Source organism: Aedes albopictus, chromosome 3, assembly GCF_035046485.1.
Source record: "Aedes albopictus strain Foshan chromosome 3, AalbF5, whole genome shotgun sequence".
NCBI lineage: Eukaryota > Metazoa > Arthropoda > Insecta > Diptera > Culicidae > Aedes > Aedes albopictus.
In genome coordinates this window covers 234,379,073-234,402,307 of record NC_085138.1, presented here as the reverse complement: position 1 = coordinate 234,402,307, position 23,235 = coordinate 234,379,073, and the positions used below count along the sequence as shown (strand labels likewise).

General features: G+C 43.0%; 2 protein-coding genes across 2 annotated transcripts in view; both read left to right on the top strand.

Annotated features, from left to right (window-relative positions):
* Positions 1 to 328: 328 nt before the first annotated feature.
* LOC109430053 (mucin-5AC-like) lies at positions 329 to 2,794 on the top strand. The gene has a single exon (XM_019706079.3). It carries the CDS (start codon positions 329 to 331, stop codon positions 2,792 to 2,794), a length of 2,466 nt encoding a protein of 821 aa, XP_019561624.3.
* Positions 2,795 to 18,803: 16,009 nt separating this feature from the next.
* LOC109401709 (ras GTPase-activating protein raskol) overlaps positions 18,804 to 23,235 on the top strand; it is a 441,723-nt gene continuing 437,291 nt past the window's right edge. Inside the window, exon 1 of the mRNA XM_062859561.1 lies at positions 18,804 to 18,829. The gene's annotated coding sequence lies outside the window, so the exon portion shown is untranslated. The remainder of the gene's footprint in view (positions 18,830 to 23,235) is intronic.

Below are 23,235 nucleotides of genomic sequence, written 5' to 3'. Positions count from 1 at the left end.
CGCAAAATCCCCGTTCCACGACGGAACATATGGTCCAAACGAGCCGGATCGAATCAGTGCCGTGAGAAGCTGCAGCCGCAGCTGTGTTGTCGTCCATCAGGCGATGGGACAATACCGTCCGATTACTACGCCAGTGCAGTGTTCCTAACGAGAGGAAATGCTAGCGTTCCCGCCTCAGTAACGACGCGAAATCACAGACAAGCAGACTTTTCCGTGCCCTGCATTGGTGAAGTGTTGCTTTTCCCGAAATGTTGTGATGTGAGTGACGAAAACAAAATCAAATCCGAAAGTGAGTTTGCACGCGTGTGAAGTGGTTCCCCTTCCGAAAATGGTCAATATTGCACGACTGTTCGCCCAACGCAACCTCGTCGAGGAGAAATTGAGAAAGCTAAAGAGGAAGATTTGTGAAGATGGTGTTCTTCAGCCGAGTTTGGCACGAAGAATGCTATACGAAAAACAACTCCAGTGCCACTACAGGGAGTATCGACGAGTGTGTTTCGAGCTTTTGTCCACGCTTCCACCCGAGAGGCACGATGAGCTCGACAAGGATGCCTCGCATTTTGAGGAGATTTACACGGATGCATGTGTACTGGTGGAAAAGTTGTTCTATTCCTTCCCGTCTACCGGTAACATGCATCAAAACGACAGAACATCATCCAGCTGCTTCATTGCGACGACTGCGCCATGCTGGCGTACCCCTCCGATCCGAAGCCGATCAACGAATTCAACGACGGAACACCCAGTTCCGATTCTCGCTGAGACCGAAACGCCACGCACATCATTTCCAAACAAAATCAAGGTGAGTACGATTGTTGCCGACTCATTCCAGCACGAGAAGCCGCCACACGATGAAGATTCCACGAAGAACATCAATCCACCGACGAGCCAGAAGTATTCACGTGTCGGCAACGAGCCGACCGAGTTTGTCAACAGCAAGACCGAAGACTCGAAGACGATGACGATCCCGATGCCAACCGGACTCGGTCCGGTACTGATGCCGTTTCGCCCACCTTCTGGATTCCATCCGATGCCTAAGCGGAACCCGATGCCAACCGGAATTCCTCCGGTGTCCCAGTGCCCGACCGGTTCCTCTCCGGTACCACAGCCGCTCCAGAGTACGACCGGTTCTCAACCGGTATCCCAGCCGCCCTCATCAACGACCGGTTCCCTGCCGGTATTTCATTCGCTCCAGTCCAAGTCCGACACTCTTCCGACATGGAAGCAGTCCCGATGCGTGACCGGATCTTGTCCGGTGCTCCAGATCCCGTACGTGACCGAATCCGTTCCGACGCCGAAGCTTCCAACCGCGATGACCGGATTTCGTCCGGTGCAAGACCAGTACCCGTGTGCTGACGAACCAAATCCGAAGCGACCCGATGTAGCCGGAATTCCTCCGGCGTTGAAGCCATCTCTGTCGACAGTCGAAGTTTCACCGGTGATCACGCCGGCCCTGATGCCCATCGGTGCCAGCCCGGTGAAGAAGTCAACCACTACGTCTTTCGACGCCCGATCGACGACCAAGCCGACCACGATGTCCGCCGGTTCCCCTCCGGTGGTCAAGACGATCTCACCGTCCACTGGAGCCAGTCCAGTGGGCAATCCCGCCCCGATGGCCGTCGGTTCTCGTCCGATGATCAAGCTGACCCCGATCCCGATGTCCACTGGAACCAGTTCAGTGGGCAGTTCCGCCCTGAGGTTCACCGATGCCAGTTCGGTGATCAATTACGCCAACGTGTCCGCCGGTTCCCCTCCGGTGGCCAAGATGATCTCGCCGTCCGCTGGAGCCAGTCCAGTGGGTAGTTCCGCCCCGACTGCCATCGGTGCTCGTCCGATGGTCAAGCCGACCCCGATGTCTGTTGGAACCAGTCCAGTAGGCAGTTCCGCCCAGAGGTCCACCGGAGCTAGTCCGGTGGTCGAGCCGATCCCGATGTCCACTGGAAACGATTCAGTGGGCAACTACGCCCTGAGGTCCACCGATACCCGTTCGGTGTTCAACTACGCCAAGATGCCCGTCGGTTCCAGCCCGATGGTCATGCCGATCCTGACGTCCACCGGTGCTCATCCGATGGTCGATTCCGTCCCGATGTCTGTCGGTCCCTTTCCGGCAGCCAAACCGACCTTGACGCACATCGAAGCCAACCTGCCAAGCCAAAAGTCCACTGGAATCAGTCCAGTGGTGAAGCCGACCATGATACCCACCGAAGCCAATCCGGAAGCCAAACCCTTCGAAGATTCAGCAGGTCTCTTCCCGGTAGCCAAGTCATCCCCGAAGTCCGCCAGTCTCCGTCCGGTAACCCATTCAGACCCGATGTCATCCAGCACTGTTGCAGTGTACCCGCCGGTCCCAACAAAAAGGATTAGCAAGACGAATAGAACATCACCGACAGCCGGAATTCGTCCGGCGCGCAAGCGAATCCAGAGTAGGACAGATCAAGTGCAAACCCCGAAGACAACAGAAACCCGCTCGATGACAAGCCGTGCCCTCATGCCCTCTGGAATCCGTCCGGTCACGAGAACCCATCCGAGGAAGCAGTGGATCGGGGTGGTCCCGAAGTTCTTCCAACCACCACTGGATCCGCCACCGGTCAACGTGACTGGTGTTTTCGAACAGCTCCATTCCGACTCGCGGCCGAGGAAACCACCAGATGGACCTCCGAAGCAAATCCGACCCAGCGAAGCCATCGTGGAGCGTGTGTCCCGAACGCGTCCACTCAAAGATCCGATCAAGAGGCTGGTCAGCATTCTCCCACCTATTCTGGCCGGGGAGTATGTTCGCGCCAACGCGAAGAAGTAACCGCATATATTTTGCCACATTTTTCCCTACAACATGCCACGCCGTCCATCTGCCCATCCAACAGTTTCTTCCCGCCAAACAACATGATTGATCATGCCCGAAACCATCAACCGTCCTCGTGATCGTATGTGCGAGCAGCAACCATCATCATCGACGCCCGAACCAATCAGCTTCTTCTGTTCAAGGAATTTTCCTCCGTCACCAAGACCGTCTCCGTCATGCATCCTTTTCCTTTCATCTCATCTCCATCGCTCGACGCCGCCACCGCACAAGAGTCAACATTCAACCACCGACCGAAGAAGTTGAGAATCGCCCCCGACGTGTACAGTCAATCCGAACCGAAGAAATATAGTTAAGTTTAGTTAATTAGTGAAACAATCGTCTTTTTCTTGTGCCAGTGGAAGCAAGGGTTTTACAGTCCACCCTCTAGTCGAACTACTGGTCCCGATTCCGATCACCCGCGCAAAATCCCCGTTCCACGACGGAACAGTGTGGCAAGCCGATTGATCATGTGGCTTAAAGAGTTCTTCGTGTTTTACAACGGGAACAATCAACGGTGAAAATAACAGAAAGGAATGCATTAAAAACGACTTCTATCCATCTACCGAAAACATACGGATCCTCTTTTGTTTTAGGCGGATCTGGCATCCGCTTATTACGCTTCTTCTACACTAGAGATGCTCAAGACAGAAAAGTCGATTTTGTCGAAAAATGGCAAAATCCACAAAACTTCTTTGAACAGCGTCATGTGGAAAGATACCGGACAATAATTAAGTAGCATCTCAAGAAAGATGGAAGAGAAGCAAGCTCTGTTGATTGCTTCAAAAAAATTTGGTCTGCGGCACAACGAAAAGTTACGGAGAAAGTTGTGCAGAATCTTATGGGAGGTATCAAGAGGAAAGTCCGAGCGTTCTTCCGAAAAGCGAAGTAAATGTTCAAACTCACGTGAATTCGGCCACATGTATGTTGATTGTCATTTATAAAAAATAAACTTATCAATTTGTTCGAAAATACATTTTTTCTATTGAAAAACAGGTGTCCACTTTCTTTAATAGGCGAATCCAGATGACCCCCAATTGTAGAGGCGCTTGGTGAGATAAGGAGAAAATCGTTTGTTTACATAAAAAAGTCAATTTTTTATCGTCAAATTTTACTCATGTTTTGCTCTAGAAGTTGCTATTTTCCATTAGCAATGGCTTCTAGTATCATCAATCTAGATGCCCACGGCGACAGACACTGGATTGGCCAGCTAACAAAAAATCCGGAAGATTGCCCGCCGGAGGCATAGCATAGGCATAGCATAGCATAAATTGTTTGTAAGTACCAACCGGATCTAAGCGCATTTGAAAGAGAATTAAATTTTCTTTTCAAAAGTGCTCGTTTGTTTCTCTACGATGCGCAATTCGATATGAAAAAGTGAAAAAAGTGCACTTTGCCTATGCTGCGCCATGTGAAATTTTGGAGCAGCCACGTTTTTCATAGGGTTCTCATTCCTGCCACCAGATGCGGAGGGATCGTTAGCTTCCGTTGGATTTACCTATGAACAGTCCTTAGGGGGCATCCATTAAGTACGTCACGCTAAAATTGAAAATTTTCGACCCCCCCTCCCCCCTTCGTACGGGTTTTCCCTATACTTAATACATTGCTTGTCACACTTTCACAAACCCCCCTCCCCCCTTGGATCGTGACGTACTTAATGGATGGCCCAGTGGAATCGAGTTCAGTTCTGTGCCTTCAGGGGAGGTCAAGTAACTCCGTCTAGTGAATTGGATGTCATGGGTTCGATTCCCACCGGAGCACGTGGATTTCTTATCATAATTCAAATCTCAATTTGTTTATCAAATACGTGTTTCTGTTGCGTACATGAATGTCAGAGCAATCAAGTGAACAATATATCACCGTGTTAAGGTATTGACGCAATCGTAAGGGTACATATCGTACTCTCTGGTGGAAGTTGATCGCTTTTCCTCTACCCGGGTAGACGTGAATATCATAATCATATCATAAAACGATCAAATTTTGATGTCATATCTTAATATGATATTGATGAGCTATTCAAAAAGTTGCCAAATATCTGCTCAATATCTCATCGTGATATGATTTCAAAATTAGTACTTAATTTGATTTTTGGAAAGCCTAGTGCAACCCGCTGTATAAATGTCGAAATTTCCCAACATTGCGCATAAAAACTATTTTAAGTTTTCAACTTTCATTATGCGCCGTCCCCAAATATTTAACATAACGCTTCAGGAGAGGGGGGTTCAATAAATTCCGTAACGCTCCAGGTGAATAGGGAATACAGCCTAGTGCTACGACCCATACAAAAAAGTTGGAGTTATCATACAAAAGCACATTATGGATTCCGCCAGATCCTAATGAACCAACCACCGAGTTCAAAGATATCGAATTTAGCGTTACATAATAAATAGATGTTCCCTTATGTACACCACAAATTTTACAAACGAGCACTGGGACAAAAAGGAAGTAGAAGCGGACTTCATTTTCAATAAGCGGATGCGGCAATTGAACAAAAAAAAACAGAGTATGTGCCGATTACTCTGCATAGGGTATTGGTTCCCTTATTAAGCATGTGGCTCCCATTTTCATCATACGAAAAACAAAGGAATGAAGCACTGTTTGTTTTGTTTCTTATTTTTGTATTTTTTGTTAGAAGTGAGCACGCAAGAAAACAAAAAGAACGGAATCAATCGGTGTCGTAATCGTTTGTTTTCGAATAGGATGAAATTGGGAGCGTGAGATTACTGATGGAACACAAACCCTATAATCGATATTTGCTTTTCTTTAAAAAAGGCATAAAAATATATTGATTCTATCTGATAGATTTCTTAATCCCAGTTTATAATTATTTTATTTCACTGTGAGTAAACCAGCAGAGGCTTTCCAATTGAGTCCGATGACAACATGAGCTGGACCTTGATGTCGAGCTTGCATGTGTGGTACGAATCCAATAAATGAAGCACCGGACATTTTGGGAACATTATCGGCCCGCTAAGCAAAATACGTCCATTTCGAAAAACGGACCGTTTGATTCTAGATTCAACAAAACATACCACTGCAGACGACAAGCTTTTTGAGTTTCAACCAACGAATTGCGTAGCGATTCTGCATGGGGTATACGGACAGACGACAGTCGTGACGACTACGATCTTCTAAATGTTTCCAAAGCTTTTCTGGGCGACAGTTCACAATAGAGCACGTTCAGTGAAGTACATACTAGATTTACCTTCTCACCATACAAAAAATCAGCTCATTACTACAATCTAGTACTTCACTGATTGCTTCCTATTGGTGGAAATTCGTCCTGTTTTAGGCGCAAAATAAACCAAACATGTTTCTACGCATGTCGTTTTTAAAGTTTGGATCACTAGCTTTGTTAACAATTCAGAGAAAGAGCATGAAATGTGAAATCATATAGAGAAAAGTGCTCTCTTAGTTTAAGAAAATATGCAAAATATTACCTTAAGGCAATTTTATTTTCCATAACATTACGTCAGTTTACAAATTTTGGGTGTAAATTGTATTAATATTCTGCAATAGAACATTTATCATTGAGAAATCTGAAAAATACTGCTAAGATCAAAATTAGCTCTTCACATTTCCGTCTGCAACATCCAGAATTCGAAAGATCTGAAAATTACTGCTCAAGATCAAAATCAGTTCTTTGACGCATTCATCTATAACATCCGAAAATTGTAAGATCTGAAAACTACTATTCAAGATCATAATTAGTTCTTTCATACACTCATCTACAACATGGCGGGACCAAACAAACACAACTACCATGACTCGCAAACACCTTGGAAAACGTAGAACTTGATGCTCTTGTTACCTACTATTTTCAGATATGAGTCGTAGTGCAGTGGTAATGTCACTGCTCATAAATCACAAGGTCACAAGTTCGATTCTGGTCGCGGTCAGTTTTCTTTTTTTACTCTAATCCATCTGTCTGATATTGGTTAGATGTGCTACAGCCCAGATCTCCCCAGATATTAGTCTGATCTTATAACATCAAAATGAGATATTATTATGTTCTTCCCCATACTAATTTTTGATCTTATTTTTGATCTTTTATCTCTTATGTCAAACAAACCAATAGCTAATTATGATCTTGAGTACTTCACTGAGGAATATCAAATGATGATATTGTTCTGATTTTTACTTCTACTCGGTTATTCTTTTCTAAAAAATTAGGTACATATACATTCCACACGTTTATTAACATGTACTGAAGAAACCTCCATGAAGCTCCGGTAACGAAATTCTGGCAAGAAATTAATACTGTTTTTACTTAAGGACAAACGCCTTGAATCCCGCCTCCCGTCATTATGACGGTCATTCTGGGATTCTAACAAGTCTGTCCTTAAAGTTATGCTCAATAAGCCTACCATGAATGATTGAAAGCATTTTGTGTGCATCTGGTACACAAGGTGTTGATGGGAGGCGGTGTTTTGAAAAACAGTCTTTCATCCAGGGATAGGGTGCGACTCAAAACTCTTTGCGTGCCGCACACTCTGCTACGAGACAGCACAACAAACTAGAAGGAGACGAGTACGCGCAATCGGTTGTGTGTTGCTCGCTTGCTTTGCCGCGCGCTGGAGCTCTCCTGTCTCTCACGCTGCACTCTCTCGGTGCTTGTCTCCGTGCTTTTCACTTAGCTTGATACTACGCATGATTGCAAAAAATTCGAATCAAACGACCCATCACTTGTCAACCCTTGACAAGCTTAACAACTTTGCCGAAAACACAAACTCTTCAATTAATTTATTAATTGATTTTTTCTGTTTGGAGACAAGCGCAGTCCCAAGCACCGTGCATTACTCCCTGCGCCGTAGAGCTAGTGCGGCGATTGTCTCTCGCACAATTACGGAAGCTCTCACTCATACGTCTCTTGTCTCTCGGCAAAACGGGAGACGAGCACATGCGATTGTGTGAAGCACACGCTTTTTTCGCACCGCACGGTGCATGCCGCCAATCCCTGCTTTCATCGAGCTTTATTATGTATCCAAGAAAAGCAATATTTTTAGATAAAATCTTAAAAACTATAATGGAATATTCCAAAAATACCACTTCTTTAATTTAGGTGAAATGTTTTTTTTAATCGATACAGAATAATAGCGTCTGCAGCAAATGAAGGACGTGCACCCTATAGTAATCATCTTCAGCCCGCTGATCAACTTCTTGCCAGATTACGCTACCTACGATAGCAATGCGATTCCTCGAAAGAAACTGAAATCAATTGAGCTGGAAGCATTTTTTATATGTTACATATATTTCCTCGAATTACTGTATCTCCTGGCAATGTGTACTTCAATCATGTAAAAAATAGCTATTTTACCAATTGAATATGGACGGACATTCAACACTGGCTGATCACTATAATTACAGTAACTCGAACATTGTAATTAAAGCTTCAAACCCCCCGTTCATCTGGTTGTCGACGACGACGCCCAATGGCCAACCTCGAAGACACCAAGCGTGTGAAACACTTTTAACTGTTGAGATAGATTCCGCTATTACTGCACCTTGATCTGTATATCTCTTTACGGCGATCAACTAGATCAAGTCCAAAGCACTTAGGTTATGTCTTACAAGGCGGAATAATTTTCTAAAAAGTGTTGGTTACCTTGATCGGTGGCGCTCGAGTTTGGGGTCCGATAATGATGACGATCTTACGCTCTCATTTGGTCTGACCTTTCGGATTTTGGAGCTTCCTTCTACCCTCCTACAATCGACCACCCTGTTTAATACCAGTGTTAATGCAATGCCATCAAAAGCACTTCATTAGAGTCTACCACTGACTGTACCAGAAAAATCTTACGTTTATGCTACCCTGCTACACTACCACCGAAATGAAATGCCTTGATTGTAATGCAAATTGATTGCTCTTCAATTGGAGATGAGGGCACCCGCACAAGGTTTTACGGGGTCAGCAGCTAGCAGCGCCTCGCGCATACTTGACCATTCATGTTCCAAGGCACTCCATCAGCTGTGAGTGGCTCAGAGTAGGTGGTCTACCATTTTCTTGAGGTAGGCCGTAGATTGGGCTTTTCAAATGATTTATGTGGTTATTTATTTTTTGCATACAATAGCACCTGTAGGGGTGAATCATTCCCTAAATATGCGGCGAATGGGCAAGACACCCATTGTTAGCTCACGCAATTATTCAGTGACGTTGGCTGTTTGTTATTCGTGTTTTCAGGTGAAGCGTGGAGAGCGAATTTCCCACGGATTCGATGAATTTGTGCGGCCTGTAGTGTGTTTTATTCCTATAACTGCTGTTCTGGGCATGGTTGTTTGTATGTTTTTAGCGTTTTATTTTTTTTAATTCATGGGGCGCTGTCCAGCTCAAACAACAAACATTCCACCATTTGGATGTCACGAGTCCTTTGAACAGCCTTGCTGAAGAGGAATTTTCTAGGTGGTCTGGATCGTGAGATAATCATAAACATGGGGATATGTTCTATTTTCAGTAACGCACTAGCGTCACGTAGTGATGGAATTGCGCATTAATAATTTAATCTTCCTAATGCTAGAAGTAATTTATAGATGTTCCCTTTTCCTTCTTATATCTTCTTTATGTACTTTATTTTCTATCTTCTTCATATATTCTATTCATTACCTTCCTCGTCTTCTCTTTTTTTTATTTTTTTCTATCCTTTTTACCTTCCTTGTCTTTTCTACCTTCCATTCAATACCCTCATTTAATTCATTGTTTTCCTTCTAAATAAGATTTATATCTTTTGTTTTTTATCTTTAAAATCTTATCTATTATCTTTTTTTTCTGTTTTCTCTTTTTAAAAGCTTTTTTTTCTTTTTATTTTCTCTTTCTTCTCAGTCCATATCCCTCTTTTATCTTCTTCAATTGATATATCTTCTCTATCTCATTAATTCTTATGTACATTTTGTCCCTCACCTTTCATCTTATTTATTTAGCAATTTGTTGCCGTCAATCAGAAGCAGTAGACCGCTTGTTACATTTTAATCCTAAGCTATTTTGTTAAACTGTTTTTACTTAATCTAATTTATATTATAATTTAACATAAATCGTTGTTTCAGTTTTGATTTGTCATAGTAAAGTCTATGGTTTGGCTATGTTTATTACCTATAGACATAATTAATTCGGTTCAAAGGGCCAAATTTTGCCTAATCATTATGATGATAGTTTGTAAAGAAGATGTTGCGATTCCGTAGTTTTCTAGAAGGAGCATAAATTTCTCCTACCTGAGCTTACATTTCAAAATGCATGACCCAAATCTTTATATCTTTTTTTTTTCATTACTCAACCCGAGACAATATGGTTGTGTCCTGATCAATGCATCAATGACTCACATATCCAAACAGATTCTGCCCTACTTCCGTACGACTTTCATTCCCATATTGATCAACAAACTCAAACACAGACCAGAAGTCTTGCCGGCTCGGGAACGAGTTTTCCCCGTCACAATGCCCAATGCACTTATGGAAGCACCCGGAGACCTGTTTGGTGGTTCACACACATGCCGAAAGAAAAACAAAGCCACTCAGCGTCGTCGTCGAAGACGTCGGAGGCGACGACGCAACCAACAACGGTAGCAATCATCTCACGCGTGATCCCCAATCGCAGTGTGTACCTACCTACCCTATGTGCATAACCTATATGCGTACATAAACACGTCGTAAGCACGTAGAAGCGCTATGGGCCCATAGAATCACCGCGCATCGGTAAGATCTCATGCCGCGTCCATCCGCTGCGCTGTCTATCCGGCGATCAATTAGTGGGGTACTGTTATGTAATGACATGTTCTTCCTGACTGTTACCCACCTTTCCGCAGTATGCGACGACGACGACGAGCGACAAGATTTCCAACGCGTCAGAGATAGGTTGGATCTGAGAAAGCCCATCGCGGAGTAGCACTTACTACACCGTCCGATTGCGGATAATTATTGAGTCTATCATTACCTGGACATGGCTGGACTGACATGACGCGAGCAACCGATGTTGGTTGCGTTGGGTAATCAGTGTGTGGATTTGGGGCTCTTCCGGCAACAAATATCCACTTGCGCGCGCGACATGATGGGGAGACAGTTGGAGGTTTTGATGTCTTAACGATCCATGGGAAGAAATAAAGAGTGACTGAAAAGTGGCCAGAAGATTATAGCAACTGGTATAAAAATAATTGTGACTGGATTGTTCTTGGTTTACATAGTTTCAGTTGGTATATGACAGCAAGTGGTTGATTTCAAAATAGAACTTATAAGCAGGTGATTTACTTGCACCTATTCGTCTGTGCGACAGTTAGTCAATTATTATAACGGTTAGACCGTTCGCAATGCTGTTTTATTTTGTATGGCGAGTTTTAATTTTTTTTAAACTCGCCATACAAAATAAAACAGTATTGCGAACGGCCTTATATCGTGGAAATATGGTTTGATTTTTGCTGCTACCTGCATGTCATCAATTTGAAATACGGAACGGATTATATACGGATATTGGACCAAAGGAATAGGTACCGTTCATGTTCAATAAAGTTTCAAAAATTTTCAAAATATCCTGATTTAAAATGCATACCTATACTATATCAGACATAATTTCAATAAATTTATGCGTTTGAAGATGGTTCTGTGCTACCTTTGGTATTATGAGCAGCGTGATATTGTTATATAAATAGCCTGAAAAAGAGACCATCAATCCTTTATTTGGGTGAAATTGTCATTTATAATGTATAACGATATAAATATTCGATTGTATATGCTACGTTGATTTATTTTGAATGAATTGATCAATTCTTTGAAATTTATGAACTGTAGAAAATATGCTTACAGACCAAATGTTCTGATACGTTATGAATATTGTATTGATTTATTCGATGTTTTTTCGCGTCCTGACAAGCAGTAAACGGTCCGTTTGAAAAATAATTTCAACCAAATGGAGGGAAAACTATTGCTTCATAACAGTCCCAAAGACATCAAATATATGTGAACCATATTTCGAATTCAAAAAATCCATATTCAAAAGTGTCCAAAGTAGCCCCGCATTTCAAAAGTAGCCCCACACGACGGTAAATAAATTTTTGAAGATAGTGGTGACTCACTGGTGAGCAACTGGAACTATAACTATTTTTATTGGAGGCCATTGAAATAGCTAGAAAGAAACAGGAACTGACAAATCCCTTCCTCATTCTTGTCAGTCTGCACCCAACAGACAAACGAGTGATTGAAGGAAAAAAATGTGAAGAAAATAAAACAAAGGAAAGATAGATAAGCTAAACATGTAGTAAAATAGATTAGACACTGAAGATGTCGATCATGACGAATGCAGAAATGATAAAGTAGATGGAAGACGGGAGAAAGAAGATTGAATAATGATAGAAGAGAAAAGATGAAGAATATTCAGAACATAAATGAAATATAGAAGATATAGAATATAAGGGAAATAAAAAAAATGGAGAAAACAGAGAAAATTAAGTAAAAAAAAACAATTAGAAACTATAGAGGAAAATGATAGAGAAGATAGAAAACATCCGTAGCACCAAAAGTTTGCAATATTAAAATGCTTTGACATTCCTGTGCACAACAGAAATATGTGTTTGATGAACATTTTAGGATTTGAATTGCCAAAAGAAATGCACGTGCTCTGGCGAGAATAGAACCCACGACTCCCGTCGCCCGATAGCATGGAACTGAACTCGATCCCATTGTCGCACGTCATTTGTTTCTTTTCTTTTCGCAATCCAAATCTCCTTCGAATGGTCTACCCCCGATTTTGTCAGCTATTGACCCAATTTTGTCAGCATTTTTTGAAGAACTAAAATAAAAGTACTTTTCACTTAGCATTGTCATTTTACAATCAATATCAATTCAGTTGATGTCTTTTGGCGTCATATAAAAATTACGCAATGAACAAAGCTCGTTGAACTTTTGAAAACGGTCAAACTTTTTTTTTGCAAACTAACACATTTATGCTGTTTTAGCGCCCAACCCAAGTCAATGCTCAAAACCAATATCGATTTAAATTTGTCGAAAGATTCTCCCTCTTCTTGGCGTAACGTCCCAACAGGGGCACAGTTTAGTGTTTAAGAGAACTATCTCAACTATTAACTGAGATCTCCCAGTGCATATTTTGCATATGTATATCGTGTGGTAGTCATGATGACATTTTTTTACATAAGAAAGTTAAGGAAATCTCCATTATGAAACGTTTCTAGACCAACCGGGAACCGATGAAATCGGTGTCGGACAAAATTCCACCATCAGGTGTTTGCTCCGTCTGTCAGGTATCAGTAGGTCGGCTCCAGAGGCACGTTCTCCTCCATTTGGGAAATTTGTGCCATCGCCATGAACACGAGCCTATTCATCATTTACCTGAGGGAGAAGGGAAGGAAAAAAGGATGGGACAGGGAAAAGTACAGGTAAAGGAATAGGGTCTTCATAAACGCATAAGCGTACCACAATGGGTTCACATTGCGTCCTGAAAAGGGCACTGTGATAACGCATAAAGCGAACAAAAGCCTATAACTCTGTACCACAGTGGGTCAAGCACAGCAGAATGTCCTGAAGATTCAGGTTTCCAAAGTCAGTTTCACTTAATAAGTGTTTACCGAGTACTCGGAAACGCAATTGCGCAAAAACTGGACAGTTACCCCGAGCAGAGGAAAAAAGCTCAATAATAGCATATTTTGATATGCAGAACAAAAAGTGTTATTTGTTTGTTTGAGATAAAAGGTAAATGTACTGAAAATAATATTGATTGATCTTCAAATGTCATATTTTGCTATTGGTTAGATGGTGCAAGAACAAATTTTTGCTATTACTTTCAGTATTTTTACCTCTTATCTCAAACAAACCAATATCACATTTTGATCGTCAGTACTTGAACTCTGCCCGGGATATCAAGTGATACGAAGTTCCATAATCGGATTCACAGCTATAACATGCAAATGAATCAGCTTGCTGAATATTCGCCATGTGATAGCTGAGTCGGCAGTGGCCAGTCAATGCTTTGACCAGCATTCTGCAATTCTGCTTTGACAGATTTGTTAGATACTTTGCCACCCCTAGAGATGGCTCCGTACAATACAATTTTGTGTGACGACATGACTCCAAACCATTCCAGTATTGTTTGTGCTGAGTGGCAGCCCAGGTGTGAATCTGAAGCTTTATCCAACACTTCGATACCAGAATAGCTGGCTCAGGACCAATGAAGTCATGTGACGCTCCAGTGCGAGCTAGCTCATCAGCCAATTCATTTCCAGCGATGGAAGAATGGCCAGGTACCCATACAAGGTAAACAGCGTTTGATGAATTCAGCTTTTCGATTTGAGTTCGACAAGCGATAACTATCTTCGACCTGGAGTTGGCCGAAGCTAGTGCTTTAATAGCAGCCTGGCTATCTGAACAGAAGTATATTACTTTGCCCATTACGTGCTGCTGAAGTGCTGATTGCACTCCGCACATAAGAGCAAAGATTTCGGCCTGAAAAACGGTGCAGTGTTTACCAAGTGAATAAGACTGATACAGCCTTAGCTCATGAGAATAAACACCAGCACCTGCTCGACCTTCGAGAAGGGAGCCATCAGTGTAACATACGATGCAGTCTGAAATACTTCTCTCCAGATATCCAGATGTCCACTCTTCCTGGGAAGGGAATTTCGTGGAAAATGTCCTATATGGAAAATTACAAGCAATTGTAAGATCACTTGGAGCAAGGACAACTTTGTTCCAATTCACCAAAAGTGGAAACAACGAGGTGTGTGATGAACTGCGGTTCACAGGAGTTTCCTCTAGTAAACCTAGTACCCATAAGCGGTAAGTGCAAGAATGTGCTTCTTGTTTGAGATGAATGTGTAGTGGGGCAACGTCAAAGAGAACCTCGAGCGCTGCCGTGGGAGTTGAAGAGAACGCTCCAGATATCGCCATTACACATTACACATCCTTTGGAGATGGCCTAATTCTGATAGGATTGTTGTCACTTCGCCCTTTTGCCACCACACAAGACATCCATAGGCCAATATTAGACGAACAACAGTTGTGTAAATCCATTTGATATACTTGGGTTTTAGACCCCAAGTCGTACCAAAGGTTCGCCGGCATTGCCCGAAGGCCGTACGAGCTTCCTTGGTTCTGAACTCAACATGAGGTGTCCAGGAAAGCTTTGAATCATGAATGAAGGTTGAACACCATTACGGTTTCGCTTTTCCGTGAAAAGAACAATAGATGTTTTACTCGGGATTACCGAAAGGCCATATTGGCGACACCAACCCTCAACTACCTGAAGATCATTTTGCATCAGGTCGAAAAGGGTGCTGATGCATATACCGACTAACAATGTTAAGTAGTCGTCGGCAAATCCATAAGTAGGAAAACCGCTATTATTGAGTTGCCTCAATAGCGTATCTGCTACGAGATTCCACGAAAGTGGTGACAAGAGTCCCCCTTGAGAGCATCCACAAACACTCAATTTCCTGCTCGCCGCTTGACGCAGTGTCGAGAAGAGATGTAGGTTTTTGAGCATTTGGTGAATCCAATTGGAAATCATTGGAGATATACCATGACCCCGTGCGGCTTCCAATATGGCATCGAAAGGCACGTTGTCAAAGGCACCCTCGATATCTAAGAAAACACCCAAGCAGGATTGCTTTTGAGCGAATGCCTTCTCGATATCGTAAACAACTTTGTGTAAAAGAGTCACAGTGGACTTTCCAGATTGGTAAGCATGTTGGTTCACATGAAGAGGAACATTGGCCAGATGAACATCACGGATGTGATGATCGACAATGCGTTCTAAGCATTTCAGAAGAAAAGAGGTCAAACTGATAGGTCTGAAGCTCTTTGCTTCTTCATACGATGCGCGACCCACTTTCGGAATAAACTTTACAGTAATATCCCGCCAGGATTTGGTAATATACCCTGTAGCAAAAATGCAAACAAGTATTTTTTTTCGAAACATGTTTGAAATTATCAAATCCATTCTGAAGCAAAATAGGATAAATCATCTGCTCCAGGAGATTTGAAAGGAGCAAAGCTATTAAATGCCCATTCAATCGATTCTAAAGTTATGATACTCCTAGCCGAAGCTAAAGAATCATAACTACAAGAAAAGACATCCGGGGAAGTGTGTACTGAATAAACATTCCAAAACTTCCTCATCAGAGGAAGTGAAATCACCATTTGGCAAACGAAGTTCGTTCTCTTGAAAATCCTTAGATTTTGCAAGGATTTTGTTCAATCGACTGGCTTCACTCAGACTGGAAACATTTGTACAAAGGTTTTTCCAGCCGGATCGTTCAGCAGACCGAAGAGCTTTCTGGTAGGCCTTGCGAGCCGACCTGAAAGCCTCCGATCCAGCCGAACGTCGTCTGTTCCAACTCTTTCTACATTGTTTCCTGAGTTTCGCCAGATCAGAGTTACACCAAGGGGTTCCTCTTGTGATCTTCACAGGCCGCAGAGGGCAAGCTTCTTCAAAAGTTTTCATGATGAAGGCCGTTGTAGTATCAACGGCATCATCTAAATCACTTGAAGTGTCAATTGATGGTGAGTATCCATAAAATTTGGCTGCAACCAAATCGGTAAAGAAATCCCAGTTGGTTGACCGGGGATTCCTGAAACGCAAAGTTTGCGAAGTAATATTCACATGTTCAAACAAGATGTAGCGATGGTCAGATAAAGATTCTTCATCTGACACATGCCAATTGGTAAGCTCGTGACTAATTCTGCTAGAGCAAAGCGTTATGTCTAACACTTCCTCTCTACCAGATACCATGAAGGTTGGGCGGTTTCCTATGTTAAGTAATCCAAGATCTGTACTATTTAAGTATTTCATCAAACTGGAGCCTCTCAAATTGATGTCTGAGCTGCCCCAGATTATATGGTGAGCATTAGCATCACTCCCAACAATTAGCGAAATGCCTTTTGAAGTGCAGTATGCAATAACTTGCTTGAAAGCATCCGCAGGGGATGGTTCATCATGCGGTAAATAAACCGAACAATAAACGTATTTCCTGTTGAGATTTCCGTATCTGTTGGAATCGATTGTGATAGCAAATAAATCTCTAGTAGTTAGTTCAGAGATGAGTGTAGCAACGATTGCGTTGTTGACAAGCACACATGCTCGAGGAATGACACGTGAGTTTGCCATTTCATTTTTACTGAAAGTAGCAAACACCGGATTCACAAGGTTTCCAAGATAGAAAGTAAGGTTCTTGGACTAACGCCACTTGGGCTGTACCATTTTGCATAAGTCTACAAAGATTGATCGTTGCTGTTCTTTTGTGCTGAAGATTGATCTGAGCTATCCTAACCGTAGCCACTACCCAAACTAGGCAAGATTAAACTCTTAACAATCACAGTACAAAAAAAGAACAGCAACAATAAAGCCAGATCGGTATCGATTTGAGTGCGCCAAAGGCGAGTATGCACAGAATACACTGTGTAAAACGCATAATGCGAAACCATATATGTGAAAATTTAAACTAATTAATAACATCTTCATAATCCCGCCCTTATTCAGCCTCAAGTATGAGATTGAAGAAGGGCAGCTGATTGTCTCGGAGAAACACAAGGTCCACCGCGCTATTGCTCCGGTTAGCACAGTTAGGGCAAATACTGTGGAGGGTGCCCTTGTGCTCCACAGGCTCCGTTTGCGATTAGGTTTTTATAAGACCCCCCTAACCATTCATTCCTAGGCACGGTAAGCGTAAAGCCACATTACACCTTGAATTATGGGTCACCTGATTAGTGGACTCCTACCACTGGAACAGGCGGTCCGTAGTGCTATTCTTAGCCAGTTGAACTAACCGCTACCGACACTACACAGCTATCTAGGCTGATCGGGAAAAGAAGTTAATATTGGTGATCAACTTCATACGGCCCCGAAAAGCCGACAAGTAGGTTAGGTCCACTGCCGAAGGCCAAAGACGAAGGACTCGGCTCAGCATGTTGTAGAATAACTAACTGAAAGTGCTGCACCTGGCACGTTATACCTCTCTAAAGCCTGATGTATACAGGGCCAAGGACAATTCGACAATTAGCATCTTTTTGGACAAATATTTGACCCTGTGTACTAACAGCTTAAGAAACAATACTGCCGGAGGAAAATGAAGGAAATCGTATAACTGGGAGACTAGAGGAAGTTCTTAAAACCATCATAAAACTAAAATAAAAGGTATAACGTTTCATGACGGTTCTCAAAACCTCTACAAGACTAATTGGTCATCAAAATGTTACTTGGGCTAGAGATGTTTCAAAACACACATAATCTTAATCAACCTATCTGAGCCGAGCCTTCTATAGAAAACTAGCTTTTTGAGTGAATTTATGGCTTGACACTGCCAGTATACTTTGCATTTGGTGTATGAGAGTGGCAAAAAGCAAAGCTAAAGACGATGGGAATGAAGATAGAAAAGATAAAAAATAGAAAACAGCTGATAGAAGATATAAGATGGAGAAAATAATGGAGATAGAGTAGATAGAAGGTGGCTAGATGAATAGTGTTACCAAAGCTTTAAATTCAAACAGAGCTTACTATTCAAGTTGTATTTTCGATAAAAGCGAGTTCTTTGCTAATAGCAGACGAACAACTCTTTATTCTTTACGACATCCATCGCTTCGAGGTGACCGTCATAAAATGAATAGTACTCCCCACACAAACGAAAGTAGGCAGGTTATAAAAGTTAAACGTCGACCCCCACTTTCATTAAGCTTAGAGACCATCTGGCAGAGGAAATTACTTCTTTTTCGAGCTCAATGCGTTTCAGTACACGCCACGGCGATGGAAACAATCCAGAGGATGTCACATCGCAAAGCATAGCATCTTAAAGCTGCATCCGTTTTATTGAACCAAGGAAGGAAGCTTTAAATTGAAAGCGAACGCAATAAAACGCAATTAGCCTACTGGTAAAACCGGCCTCCACTGATTGATGGCTGAATGCATTGTTGTATGTAATCGAGTTGTGCTCGCACGGTTAAAGTTCTCTGCGATGTGATCTTACGGTGAAGTGGCTGTTGTAAATCAGTATAACCAGTACTGTCGGCTACCAGGTATGTGCTGAAACATGGAAACGTCTCTGTGGAAGTTGAATAGCCAACGGCTTCGATCGTCCAAGAAAATGTTACAGTAGGCACAAGCTTCCACCGGTGGAGATTTTAGTACTAGATTGTTCAGTATCTTACACAAAGCGGTAAAGTATGAGAACGTTCCGCTGGCGCTGCGCTGGTGTACCTAGGATTGATGTAAGATTTTCCCACATTAATTATCCATCTATCCGCCCTACCAGAGAGCGCGAGACTTAATTGAATTTTGGAGGAGGGCGGTCGATTCGGAAAGGTACTTTTAGATTGCATACAGAGCTGGAACAATTAGCCCACATCCATCCGAAAAATTTCCCAAAACCAACTACGGCACCACCGCACCGGCAGCAGGAGGCGGTGAGATAAATGCATAATTGAAAATAAAGGTTCAATTCAATAAAAGGTGACCCAGTTCCGACTTGCTCTGCGGAACGATTGCAGCGAACGAGCCCTCTGACGATGACGCCCAAGCCGAGAGCAATTCCGTACCAACACAATATTGAAACATTATCACATTTTCTTTTTTTTTCGTTACGGCTACTAACTTAGTTTCCCCGACCTATATCGTCGTTTGCTTTTGCGGTTGTCTCTTCGGACGTGACTCGCGTTTCCAATAGCAAATAATGACATCATTGAGACATGCTATGTTATAGGGCTCTTTTTTCAGCGTTGCATCACAATTTTTGGTCTGGTCAGGTGTGTTAAATACTTCGCTCGCAGGCACTATAACATCGTGAAGAAATATACAATGTTATTCCTGGGGTCCTTCTTAGTATGATTTGCAGTAGTAAATAATATTCATGGACATTGTGGAAGGGTTTCGGAATTAAAAGTTTCCTGGAGGTCAGGATGTTTTTTTTTTGCTTACATAGCTGCCTATGATGTAGCGCGCAAGTTTCGAACGGCAAACACGTGCTGCATGTAACCACCGAGAGTAAGCGGGGATATAAGACCTCGTCCAGCTTTCGTTAGCTAAAACAGCAACTAAATTACAAAGCTGTTCCTTAGGGTATCAACTACTATTTTCAACTAATTCTTCCCATACAAACCTTCAACTCAGGCCGGGGCCCGTGGCGTAGTTGGTCACACGTTCGCTTCATATGCGGATGGTCATGGGTTTGATTCACAGCCCCGGCACTTGCAATTTTTCGTCAGTTGCTTTTCCCCCGAGAGCAACTGACACTGACCCTCTTCTGAGCCCCATGGCTCAAACGGACCCGGATACCTGGACATCGGCGAACTGCTACTCATAATGGACCCCCAATCGGACTGGAAAGGAATAACGACCATCCATCAACATCCTTGTGCTCATCATTCTACTAGGTATAAAGTAGAAAAAGTGAAAGCAGCAGAAAGGCAACCAGTTCGATGACGTAGAATAGAATCTAGGCGCTGTACAAAATGTAAGTGCAGCTGTCAATTGAAATTGCATGCTCACGTAGTGCCCCAGTGGACAATAGAGCTGTAAATTAGGTTAAGTGGTTAAGAAAAAAAATGATAAACCTTCAACTAATTTGCGCCAGCTCATTTTTTAACCGATTGAGCTGAAACTTTCACAGATTGTTCTTCTCATCCAGGGGCACGATTCTAGAGGGTGCCCCGTGAATTTTGAAAACTTTTTTTTCACCATACAAATGTGGGCCGGTGTATTCTGAATGCTGGGTTCGCCGTACAGTGCAGCGAGCTCGTGGTTCATCCTTCTCCGTCACACACCGTTCTCCTGCACACCGCCGAAGATCGTCTTTAGCACGCGTCGCTGAAAACTCCAAGTGCTTGCAGGTCCTCCTCGAGCATGGTCCATGTCTCGTGTCCATAGATGACCACCGGTCTTATTAGCGTTTTGTACATGGTGCATATGGTGCGTGCGTGAATTTTTTGTCGACCGCAGTTTCTTCTGGAGCCCGTAGTAGTCCCGGCTTCCGCTGCTGATGCGCCTTCGAATTTCACGACTCACATTGTTGTCAGGCGTCAGTAAGGTTCCGAGGTAGACGAACGCCTTCACCACCTCGAAGGTATCCCCGTCTATCGTAACATTACTTCCCAGACGGATTCGGTCGTGTTCGGTTCCGCCTACCAGCATGAACTTGGTTTTTTGAAGAATTCACCACCAGTCCGACCTTTGCTGCTTAACGTTTCAGGCTGGTGTACAGCTCTGCCACCGTTCCAAATGTTCTGGCGATGAAGTCCGTGTCGTCCGCAAAGCACACAAATTGACCAGATTTTGTGAAAATCATTCCCCGGCTGTTGCGCCCGGCTCTTCTAATCCCACCTTCCAGAGCGATGTTGAAGAGTTGGCAGGAGAGTCCGTCACCTCATCGCAGTCTCCAGCGAGATTCGAATGAACTAGGTAGTTCTTCCAAAATACTTACGCAGTTTTGCACACCGTCCATCGTCGCGTTAATCAGTCTAATCAGCTTCACAGGAAAGTCGTTTTCGTACATGATTCTCTATAGCTCTGTGCGATCGATACTGTCGTATGTCGCTTTGAAGTCGATGAACAGGTGATGCGTTGGGACCTGATATGCACTGCGTTTGTGCAGGACTTGCACGGTGAAGATCTGGTCCGTTGTCGACCGGCCGTCGATGAAGCCGGCGTGATAACTTCCCACGAACTCATTCGTTTTAGGTGACAGACGACGGAAGATGATCTGGGATAGCACTTTGTAGGCAGCATTCAAAATAGTGATTGCTCTGAAGTTCTCACATTCCAAATGGTCGTCTTTCTTTTGAATGGGGCTGATTACCCCTTCCTTCCACTCCGCCGGTAGCTGTTTGATGCCTTCGATCGGAAGAAGATTCGGTGGTGCGATGAGCGAAGAGATAAGAGACAGCGTTCGTCATCTACGGGATCGGTGCGGAAGATTTGGGTCGTAGAAATTTGCTGCTGCATGTGATGGGTCCCGACATGTACGACAGTGCTTGTGATAATGTGACTCCAACGAAATTTGTACAACATGACGTACCAACAGATTGTCGACGTTCTCGAAGGACATTTCAATCACCAGGCGCTCAAAATTAGCGAGTTGGCAGTGCGGCAAGAACGCTAGTTCCCCGGACGAAACAATCGATGAGTATCTTGTTGCTCTGCGAAGGATAGCCGTTACCTGTTATTCCGGGAACTACTTGGAAACCGCTTTAAGGAATCAGCTTGTGTTCGGGATGAAACGAAGGTTTACGCACGGTGTCGAGTCGCACTATCGCACTACGAGCTCGATACGGGAAGCCAGGTCAGCATAATCAACTTCGAGTGCTACAATGAATGCTTTCGTGGGATGGTCCTATGAAGCAGTGTCAGCTATTGCAACACCGACATTCGCGTCAAGGGGGTGCTAGATGCGGACGTGAAGTTCAACGGAGCAAAATCGTGTCTGCCGCTGTACGTTGTTGACGCTGGGAAGCATCCTCTATTGGGCCGTGAGGTTGAAGGTTTTTAGGGTCGATTGGTATTCATGAATTGACACTTTTTGGATTTTTCTCGAAAAAATGTAATTTTTTTACGTCAATGTCAATAAATTTTAGTGTTGATGTCCATAGATTTTCCACTTCTGTTCTCAAGTTATCTTTAATCAGATATATTAGAGCCTATTTAGATTAAAGGAAGAACACATTTAGTAATTTTTGTGTGGTATTGTAAATTTGACTTATTTTTCTCTATATGGGTAAAAATTTCAATCCGGTATAACTTAATTCGCCGTGAGAAAATATTACATTTTATAACGTTGTATTAAGTATCAATATATTATTGAAAAACGTTAAAAAATCATTCAATTCGGTTCACTGGTTTCCGAAATGTGACAGCTCAAAAATGAGTTGTCTAAAAAATAATGTTTTCCTCGAACGGTTATAACTTCGCGAAAAATTATTCAATCGAGCCGAAATTTGTACCAATGATGCACATATAACAGATTGATAAACAGTCAAAATTTGAGATTTTTATATGCACTCTATGAAAAGTTACAGCATGTTGATTTTTTTTTGTGGGAGAAAAAAAGTTGCCTATCCCAAACATTTTGGCCACCCCCTGTACGTACAAGACTCTTCAGGTTTTTCACCGTCCCATTCCCGCGTTGTACAACACCACCAGATGCAATGTTGTCTCTCTCACTCGCAGAGTAAAACAGACACTAATTCTCAACTAATTATTTCGTATGAGTATTAACGCAATCAGCAATATTTACGTATATTAATATGAAGTTACACGGGATACCACAGCGGGGATTACAAACATATAATGAACTCAAACCTGAAAGTCGTTCGGTATCCTTTATCGACGGTTGAAGAGCTGTTTGCGTTTTCTGAGGATGACGACAAAGATCAACACTTCCTTCCCCTATCCCAAGTTACGGTAAAGATGGGCGTGGCCGGGAATAATGACA